This window comes from Aquarana catesbeiana, linkage group LG10, assembly GCF_042186555.1.
Source record: "Aquarana catesbeiana isolate 2022-GZ linkage group LG10, ASM4218655v1, whole genome shotgun sequence".
Classification (NCBI taxonomy): Eukaryota; Metazoa; Chordata; class Amphibia; order Anura; family Ranidae; genus Aquarana; species Aquarana catesbeiana.
This window is the reverse complement of record NC_133333.1, coordinates 209,475,541-209,486,150: the sequence shown is the minus strand read 5'-3', so window position 1 is coordinate 209,486,150 and position 10,610 is coordinate 209,475,541. Positions and strand designations below refer to the sequence as shown.

Sequence of the window (10,610 nt, the reverse complement as noted above, 5' to 3'; positions counted from 1 at the left end):
TTCTCCTCACGCTATCAGCGTGAGGAGAAAAAAAAACGATTACCGAGCTTTTGCTTACATCATGTGATCAGCTGTCATTGGCTGACAGCTGATCACATGGTAAGGGGCCGTGATCAGCCCCTTATTCGGATCTGTGATCACCCGAGTCTCTGTGACTCGGTGATCACAGCGCGCACCGCGTGCCCTGCAGGGAGCGCGCACGGGGGAGGACGTCCTATGACGGCCTCCCGGAAATTGAGGTCCGCGCTGTGGCCGTCATTCAGCTATGGCCCGGACCCCAAGTGGTTAATGACCAGACCATTTTTTGCGATTCAGCACTGCGTCGCCTTAACTGATAATTGCGCGGTCGTGCAACTTTGTACCCAAACAAAATTTATGTCCTTTTTTTCCAACAAATAGCGCTCCCGTTTGGTGGTATTTGATCGATAAACAAAAGAAGAGCGACAATTTTGAAAAAAACACAATGGGGGTTATTTACGAAAGGCAAATCCACTTTGCACTACAAGTGCACTTGGAAGTGCAGTTGCTGTATATCCGAGGGGGACATGCAAGGAACATAAAAAACAGCATTTTAGCCTGCACATGATTGGATGATAAAATCAGCAGAACTTCCCCTCATTTCAGATGTTCCCCTCAGATTTACAGGGACTGCACTTCCAAGTGCACTTGTAGTGCAAAGTGGATTTGCCTTTCGTAAATAACCCCCAATATCTTTTACTTTTTGCTATAATAAATACCCCACATTTTTTATCAAAATAATTTTTTTTTCCTCAGTTTAGGCCAATATGTATTCTTCTACATATTTTCGGTTAAAAAAAATGCAATAAGCGTATATTGATTGGTTTGCGCAAAAGTTATAGCGTCTACAAAATAGGGGATAGATTTATGGCATTTTTATCTTTTTTTTTTCTTTTTTTTTACCAGTAATAGCGGCGTTCTGCGTTTTTTATTGGGACTGCGACAATATGACGGACACATCGGACATTTTTGACACATTTTTTAAACCACTGACAATTATACAGCGATCAGTGCTATAAAAATGCACTGATTACTGTGTAAATGTCACTGGCAGGGAAGAGGTTAACACTAGGGGCCGAGCAAGGGGTTAACTGTGTTCCCTAGTGTGTGTGTGTTCTAACTGTAGGGGGAGGGGACTGACTAGGAGGAGACAGAGATTGCTGTTCATACTTAGTACGAACACACGATCTGTCTCCTCTTCCCTGAAAGAACCAGGATCTGTGTGTTTACACACACAGATCCCGCTTCTCGCTCTGTCACGAGCAATCGTGGGAGCCCGGCGGTCATCGCGCCCGCCGGGCACTCGCATCGGGGTCGGGTGCATGCTGCAGGCACACACGCCCCTAGTGGCTAAAAGGCGAAGCGACGTAACATAACGTAACGGCGGCTGGTCGGCAAGCGGTTAATGATAACAAGTGGAGCTTTTCTGAAAAACAATGTTGCTGTATATTGTGACATGTCAGAAATGTACTCATGCAGACTTGTACATGTATGAGAGATCCTATGTAATGGTCCCTCCTGCTATCGGTCAGGAGCTAACTGAGCGCTCCCTATTTTGTTTGTCTCTCACTATTACTACTAACCGCAGAACGCAGGTAAACAGCGCTCACCTCCCCAATGGCCGGGCCATATCAGTGACTCACAGCTCTCTCCCTGCAGCACAATAGCCGGAGAGATAAGAGGTTTCACACTTCTCAGAGTCGGTCGGAGATTTCCACGGCCACCATAATGCTCCGCAAGTGCTTATTCCTCCTTCTAATCGCCCTTATTTCAGGTAAGACTCCATTCTAAATCTATGATATACTAGGCATGGAAAATCTATAATGTGAGTCTGTGACATAATAAATATAATGGCAGCATGTTAGGGAGGAATGGGAGAAGGTCCACTCGCTTTACTTATAGCTTCACGCTGTCATTGCTCAGTAATCATCAGTGGAAATCTGCCGTCTCGCTGTGTTTTGCTCAATTCTCTGATATTTGGGAGTTGCAGAGAAGCTGGATGAAGTTAGGAGCTTTGGTCGCTGCTCTGTGTAAACATGGCGACTGTTCAACATGGTGTCCGGAGTAAATCTGATAATACCTCTGGAGCTAGGATGGATGAGGTGGGAACACTTTAATTTGTGACCTGCTGCAGTTCCACCTTCTCTTTTGTTGATGTTGATCGAATGTCTACAAATGTGTTTTGTGTAGTGACTGTAGGGCGCTGTGACGGCCATATTAATCAAACAATGCTCTGAAAAAATCAACCAACTGCACAATTTAGGCAACATTGGAAACAGAGATAAAGGAAACATTTAACTAAAGGAAAAACCTTTTTGTTTTTAATTAAATTTAAAAAAATTTAATTACATTTTTTTAACCTCCCTGGCGGTATGATTATGTCAGATTTTTGCATCTCAAAGCGGTTAAATTGTTTTGCATAGAAATTTGGCGTTTTATATTGTAGTAGAAAATTGTGAGAAACTGTGCTATAAACCAAATAAAAATCAAATAGTATGAAAAGCAGCAATCCCCACAAAAAACATCAATTGTGGATAAGCATAAGAAAAAACAAGGGGTTGCGCTAATACTGGTATAACATAACGTGAAATCTACAGTGAAAGAAGATTTATATAATAATCATGAAATCTTCCGTGCCCCTGGAAGACGTGATGATGTCACGAAATGCGTAGGGCGGAGCCAGACGACGCGCTGACGTCACCCCCAAGCGAGTTGCATTCCAGCAGGACGGGTTTGTCCGAGCTCCGGTGGCCACGGAGCCGGACTTAAGGCTGTTTTACTCATTACGCTTTGTAAGTGTGCATTTGTATTTTATTTTATTTTCAATAAATCCTATTGGTTTTACACTATGTGAGCTCCTTCTATATTTTATGGTACCCTTGCCATGGGTTCGTTGGTGTGGCTGATGATGAGATGACCTCTGGTGGACACCGCTGACAGTTCCCATTTTTGGCTTTTAAAGATTTCTGCTTGCTGTGATCCTCTGTGGTGGGGGGTCATGGCCTTCTGGTAAGGAGCAACCCCTTCCATTTCTGGTGGTGGACCCTCCCTTGCTGTCACAGAATTATATTTATTACCACTTGGACTTCTGTTGTCTATTATTGGTGATTTGGACTCACTAAGAAATTTAATTGATGCTTCATCTGATTGGACTTTTTTTTCATCACCACTAAATGTTTTGCACATTGCTTTATTTTTATTCATGATTATTATATAAATCTTCTTTCACTGTAGATTTCACGTTATGTTATACCAGTATTAGCGCAACCCCTTGTTTTTTCTTATGTTTTATATTGTAGGCCTGTAATTCTTAGGAATAACTCATAAATACCTATAAATAATTATCAAAAATAATAATACAATAGTAATAAAATGTATTCAATAATGTAATCAAATCTAAAACACTGAAATTTGCTCAGTTGCAGAATTGCTGCTGTTGTCACTTTCAGTGTTTGATGACGAATTTCCTGACAAATCACTATCGCTCAATTCTGCAAGTGATTCTAATTCATTATCGCTGTTTTCTAGCTGGTCAAAAACCGCTTTTGACATAAAGGGACACTTTTTGGATGCCATGGACAATGTCAAGTTTCCAGGCAGAAAGAACAGTATATATAATATAAAAGTGCATGCAGGGCACTGGACAAACAGGAAGTGAGAGGAAATCCCTGCAAAGTGAGAAAATCCCTGGTTATCTCCAGAACTAGCATCGCTGTTGGAAAATTTCCCCCTATTCTTCTGCTGGTGTCAACCTGAAATTTGGGGATTTTTTTTCACTTTTGGTGATAAGGGTAAACAAATAGAGGGGGTGACTCTACCTAACAGGCACCTAGACAGCAATAAAAAACCCACAGGGGTTATAATCCTTCTCTACTCTATCCAAAGTTTAAAAAAAAGTTTTGTATTTAGTTTAAGTTTAATGGTAGACAAACAGATTGGTTGGCCCAGTAAACCATGGTTGCACCAGACAAGAAGTGAGGGAAAATCTCCAACATGGACACAATCAGAAATAAATAATTGACAGTTCTAGCTTCCCCCTACTCTACTAAAGAAAAACATTTTTATTTTTGTCTGTGTTACCATTGGTGATTTCCCCTCATATCCTGTCTGGTAAAACATTGTCACAGGACAGAAAGTGAGGATACATTTCCTGGAGCCTTGGGTAGCAGTAAAAACACAACAAGGCTTCTCCACTCCATCCAAAAGTAGGAAAAAAATGTGGCCTGGCATACATTATAAAGCCTAACTCCAGCCAAGAATGTGGAGAGAAGTCAAAATTTATGTCTCGTTTTTATTTCGGTTTGTGACCCCTATTGAGTGAGCAGTTGTCATCAGGATATTGAGGTGCAGACATCAATAAAACATTGTTGGAAGTTCTGATCCTGCCTCAATGTACTAAAAACATTTGTTATTGTCCCAGATGGACAGATTTCCCACCACCTCCTGTCCTGACAGAGTCTCTACCTTACACTGCTCTGTCCAAAACTAAAATCCAGAACAAGCTTTGGCCAGAGTTGGGTTTTGTTGGGTTCCGTTCTGGTTGATGGGAATCACTGGCCACTTGAGGATTTTGAACATAAGAGATACGTCCTAAAAAACGTCAACAAACATCTAGGCCGCAGCTCTTCTGTCCAGTTCCTCTCTCCGCCACTGTTCAACACCCGTCCTACTTACTGCCAGTTACCGGCTGTCAACATGACATCCAGGGATTGCTTTGTATTGTCAAAATGCAACCGTTCCTGTGTAGGATGACAATAGCAGATAGTCTGCAAGTGTCACTTAGTAAATACAATGAATCAATGTATTGTTTCGTTGTATTTACTTTTTCATTTATTCTTATGTAGATCATAGGATCTGCATATGATATCACTTAAAGAATTCTGACAAGTTGTTTTTTTTTTAACCACTTGCCGCCCGCCATATAGCAAAATTACGTCAGCAAAGTGGTTGTGTTATCCTGACCGGACGTCACATGACGTCTTTCAGGATAACAAGCCGCTGCATGCCCCCGGGGGCGCGCATCGCGGCGATCATTGTTGCGGTGTGTCAGTATGACACACCGCAACTCCGATCTAGGTAAATTGTCTCTGACGGAGACTCTTTACCACGTGATCAGCTGAGTCCAATCACAGCTGTTCACGATGTAAACAGGAAGAGCCGTTGATCGGCTTTTCCTCACTCGTGTCTGTCTGACGCGATTAGAGGAGAGCCGATCGGCTGCTCCTCTGACAGGGGGGGTTTGTGCTGATTGATTATCAGCGCAGCCCCCCGAGGATGCCCACACTGGACCACCAGGGATGCCCACCACTAGTCACCACCAGGTATGCCACCCATGGCCTCCAGGGATAACAATCAGTGCCCACAATGGATGCCAATCAGTGGCCACAATGGATGCCTGCCAATCAGTAATGCCCATCAGTACCATAGGTGTGCACAGTTTTTTGCAATAGGGTGTGCACCCCGGAGCTCAAACACACATGTGTGCGTGTCTACATATCTGCATATCTATGGCCGTGGCACATTGATCTCCCCGCTGCCACACAAAGCAATAATGCTAATGCGCACTAGGTGATTAGGGTGTGCCCAGGCACACCCAGCACACCCTGTGCGCATGCCTATGATCAGTACCATCCATTAGTGTACATCAGTGCCACCTATCAGTGCCCATCCATGCCCATCTGTGCCACCTATCAGTGCCGCCTATCAGTGCCCATCCGTGCCGCCTATCAGTGCCCATCCATGCCGCCTTTCAGTGCCCGTCAGTGCCACCTTTCAGTGCCCATCAGTGCCACTTATGTATACCCATCAGTGCTGCATATCAGTGCCCCATCAGTGCCCAAAATAGTGCCCATCAGTGCCACCTCATCAGTGCCCATCAGTGCCCCTGATCAGTGCCCCTCAGTGCAGCCCCATCAGTGTCCATCAATGAGGGAGAAAACTTACTTATTTACAAAGTTTTGTAACAGAAACAAAAAAAATGTTTTTTTTCAAAATTTTCGGTCTTTTTTTTATTTGTTTAGCAGAAAATAAAAATCCCAGAGGTGATCAAATACCACCAAAAGAAAGCTCTATTTGTGGGAACAAAATGATAAAAATTTAGTTTGGGTACAGTGTAGCATGACTGTGCAATTGTCATTCAAAGTGCGACAGCGCTGAAAGCTGAAAATTGTCCTAGGCGGGAAGGTGTATAAGGGCCCTGTATTGAAGTGGTTAAATAAAATGTAGTCCTATTAAATGCCTTACAGAGGTTGTAAACCTCTGAAAAAATGTCCCCAAAAAAACCTGCAAGACTAATGCCGCGTACACACGAGCGGACTTTACGGCAGACTTTGCCCGGCGGACGGGATTTCGTCGGACAATTTGATCGTGTGTGGGCTCCAGCGGACTTTGTTTTCTCAAAAGTTGGATGGACTTAGATTTGAAACGTGTTTTAAATCAATCCGTTGAAATCGAGTCAGGTCGAAAAGTCCGCTCGTCTGTATGCTAGTTCGACGGACAAAAAGCCACACTAGGGCAGCTATTGGCTACTGGCTATGAACTTCCTTGTTTTAGTCCGGTCGTACGTCATCACGTACGAATTCGACGGACTTTGGTGGATTGTGTGTAGGCAAGTCCGTTCATTCGGAAAGTCCGTCGAAAAGTCCGCCGGGCAAAGTCTGCCCTAAAGTCTGACCGTGTGTACGCGGCATAAGGCATATTGAGCTAGCATACTAGCTCATTATGAAATACTTACATTTAAACGAAGCTGTTGCAGCGATGCCCGCACACCGCTGTCACGGCTGACATTGTTCCTGGAGCTACTTCCGGGTTCGCGGGCTCCCGCACATGCGTGCAGGAGCCACCGTTCACGGCACGGACTGGGAAGGAACGGCACACGTGGGCTGTCAGAGCACTTGCACCAGTGATGTCACTGGCCTAATGCACTGGAAATTTCTCCTAAACTGTACAGCGGGGGTCAGCAACCTGTAGATCGTGGACAGGTGACTGGTAGATTGCACTCTGGGCATGCTGACCCGCCATTCCAGAGCATCAGAGTGTAATGCAGAGGGACTACTTGTAAAGTTGGACCTGTAGTAGGGAGCTAGAGCCACATAAGCCGATGCCTCCTCTGTAGTGCCAGCTCCTGTCCCATGGGAAGTGATACCAACTGCACTCCACTTCTTATCCCAGCCAGCGGTCTCCAGAGTGGTACCAGCAGCAGAAAAGAAGAGATCTTCAGGTCAGTGTAAAGCAGTACACTGAGAATAATAGTGTAGGGCTGCTTTCACACCGATGTGCTGTGGTTTACCCACACTGCGGGTGCAGTGAAATGTATCTGCAGCTTTCCTGTGGGTTTGCTGTGCTTAGCCATAGACTTCTATTATATCTTGCGGATTTGGACTTTCTGAAAGTGCACCAAAAACTCCAACCAAAACTGCGACTCAACTGCAGGGTTTTACCACCCCCCAACTTTACGTGTGAATGAGCCCTAAGGGTGCTTATGCCTAATGCAACTAAGGGCTCATTCACAAATGAAATAGGCACTGCTGCTCCTCTGAAAAGTGATTCAAGTGCATTTGACAGGAGGTGAGGAGCTGATATGTTGCCTCCTTACCACCTGATATAAACCCATGATTGCCGTGCAATGCACGCAATTGCGACAGGGTAGTACGGCAATTAGAAGTTTAAATTAGGTGTGAGGAGGCGACACTGTGCCCGGTAATCTTTGATTTCTCCCTTGTTGTTCAGGTAGATCTCCACCCCTTTAAAGTGGAGTTCCAACCCAAAAAAAAACAGTAATGTGTTTAACCAATATTAAAAAAAACATTTGGAGAAATTTTTTTTTTTTACTCACCTCTAAATGCCTGTTGCTAGGGGGTCCCTTGTAGTCTGCCTCCTTCGGTGCCTGGGCTCCTGACGTCACTTCCCTCGGTGCAGGAAGTGAGATCGCCTCTCTCCCCTCCCTCTTGTCAATCATCTGACACTTGACAGATCCCAGATGATTGCGGGGCCAGTGACAGCGCGCGGCGCAGCTCGCGCATGCAAGTGGGTGCCCGGCTGTGAAGCCACAGCCGGGTGCCCACAGTTAGAATGCTGGTGCCTCCAAGCGGAGGGGGGACGATCCATCGCTGGACCCTGGGACAGGTAAGTGTCCAATTAAAAGTCAGCAGCTGCAGTATTTGTAGCTGCTGACTTTTATTTATTTTTTTTTTTTAAATGGGAACACCACTTTAAGGTTGCCTACCCCTGCTGTGCAGGTTTAGGAGATATTTTCAATACCTACAGGTAAGCCTAATTATAGGTAAAAATGTGCAGAGGAAATTTACTTCCTCTTTAATATAGTTACATGATTACATAGTAGGTGAGGTCAAAAAAAGACACAAGTCCATCAAGTCAAACCTATGTGTGATTATATGTCAGTATTACATTGTATATCCCTGTATGTTGTGTTTGTTCGGGTGCTTATCTAATAGTTTTTTGAAACTATCGATGCCCCCCGCTGAGACCACCGCCTGTGGAAGGGAATTCCACATCCTTGCCACTCTTATGCCGCGTACACATGATCGGAATTTCCAACAACAAATGTTCGATGGGAGCTTGTTGTTGGAAATTCCGCCCGTGTGTAGGCTCCATCGGACATTTTTTGTCGGAATTTCCGACAACAAAAATTTGAGAGCTGGTTCTCAAATTTCCCGACAACAAAATCCGTTGTCGGAAATTCCAATCCTGTGTACACAATTCCGACGCACAAAATTCCACGCATGCTCGTAATCAAGCAAATTTCATTTTTCTCGGCTTGTCGTACGTGTTGTACGTCACCGCGTTCTTGACGTTCGGAATTTCCGACAATATTTGTGTGACCGTGTGTATGCAAGACAAGTGTGTACGCGGCATTACAGTAAAGAACCCTCTACGCAGTTTAAGGTTAAACCCAAATAGTATTAATATATTATTATTATACAGGATTTATATAGCGCCAATAGTTTGTGCAGCGCTTTACAACATGAGGGCAGACAGTACAGTTACAATATAATTAAATACAGGAAGAATTGGAGGGCCCTACTCATACATTTGTATATATATATATATATATATATATATATACACACACACACACACACACACACACACACAGTATATATATATTAAAGGCATTACTTTTGTTTTCAGTTTTGGATAGAGCAGAGATGGATTAGAACCCCATCAGGGTTTTATTGCCATCTCTGCCCCATTTAGGGAGATTCACTCTCTCGGCTTGTGACCATTATTAGAGCGTAAAAGTGAAAGAATATGCCACATTTTGGGTTGTTACCAGAACAGGATTTGACTGGAAATCTAGTACTGGTGAAACCTGGTGTCAGATTTTGGCTATGGGGCAGGAAGTGAAGGTAAATCTCCCCAATGGGACACAGATGGCAAAGAATGCTGAGCCTCCATGATTATAGAAAAATGAAATCTAGTAAATGAAAGGGTTGGGCTGGGGAGGAAAGGGCTAGAGTTTTGCTTAGTCCTCTTTCAACCCTTCATTAACCCCAATCATCCCTAACTTCCTCCCGTTCTCCTTTTAGCTAATATTTTTTCTTTCTTTTTTTTCTCTTTTTTTATTTCTATGTACATTTTTTTATTTTATTTGTTTTTTTTTTATTACTCTTTTCAGTTTCGCATAACAATCACAAAACTGAAATAGCTCCTTTTTTTGCAAATCCAAGCTTTCTACCCAAAAACTTAATTCTAGTGTCATTTAAAAGAGACACTCTATACAATAAAATCAAATACACTTTTTATTCGCATAAAACATAAAAAAGTGGTTGAAACAAAAAAAAAAAATAATAATTTTAAATTTAAACAGCAAGTTTTTCGTCTATAGATTCCATGGAAAATATTATTTTTTTCTGCTGACTTAGTAAAACAAACTACTTTAAAGTGGATCTTCGCTGAATCTGTGCATCACAAACCAAAAACTCTATTTAACTCATTTTTGATATTTAAAGAAAACTCCCCCATCCATCCATGTCTCTGTGCTTTATTCTGTTGAGAAATCACTTTCAAAAACACTCTCCTAGCATTTCTGGCTGTGGCCATCTTGTGTAAGGGCAAACGATTCATCAGTGTACACAAATGGCCACTGCCCTCACCCAGTGTTACCAACCCGCCGAAGTGAAATTTACTGGCAGAACGCCAAAATTTACAAACGGCACCAATTTTTTTACTGGTAAAAAATCATGAAATTTACTGACAGATCCACATTCTTTACCAGCACTGCAAAAAAGTACCTAAAATTAGTGCTAAACTAATATCAATATTTGAACTATAAACACATAGCTAGTGCTATTAGCAATGTGTTTAAGTTAAACAAAAGTCAAAAAACATATTTCTCAATTTACATGAAGGTCAGGTTACTATAACCAAGCCAACACAGAGTTCTCCCTTACATCAGAGTCTGCCGTGAATACACTAAGGTAAGGGGGGGGGATTACTAATATAGGGGGGAACCTTTATATCGGTACCCCTTACATTATTGTATTCACTCCCAGGGCCGTCTTTAATATTGATTGGGCCCTGGGCAAAGATTTTATTGGGGCCCCCCCAGCTAGACTCAAAATGAGTTTACT

General features: G+C 43.1%; 1 protein-coding gene across 2 annotated transcripts in view; it reads left to right on the top strand.

Annotated features, from left to right (window-relative positions):
- The first annotated feature begins 1,576 nt into the window (after window positions 1-1,576).
- Window positions 1,577-10,610, top strand: part of VSIG2 (V-set and immunoglobulin domain containing 2) — a 54,053-nt gene continuing 45,019 nt past the window's right edge. The window contains exon 1 of one of the 2 annotated variants that reach the window (XM_073603222.1): window positions 1,577-1,792. In XM_073603222.1, the coding sequence (XP_073459323.1) occupies window positions 1,747-1,792 (46 nt within the window). In that variant the 5' untranslated portion in view covers window positions 1,577-1,746. The remainder of the gene's footprint in view (window positions 1,793-10,610) is intronic. The other variant, XM_073603223.1, reaches the window with a different exon arrangement.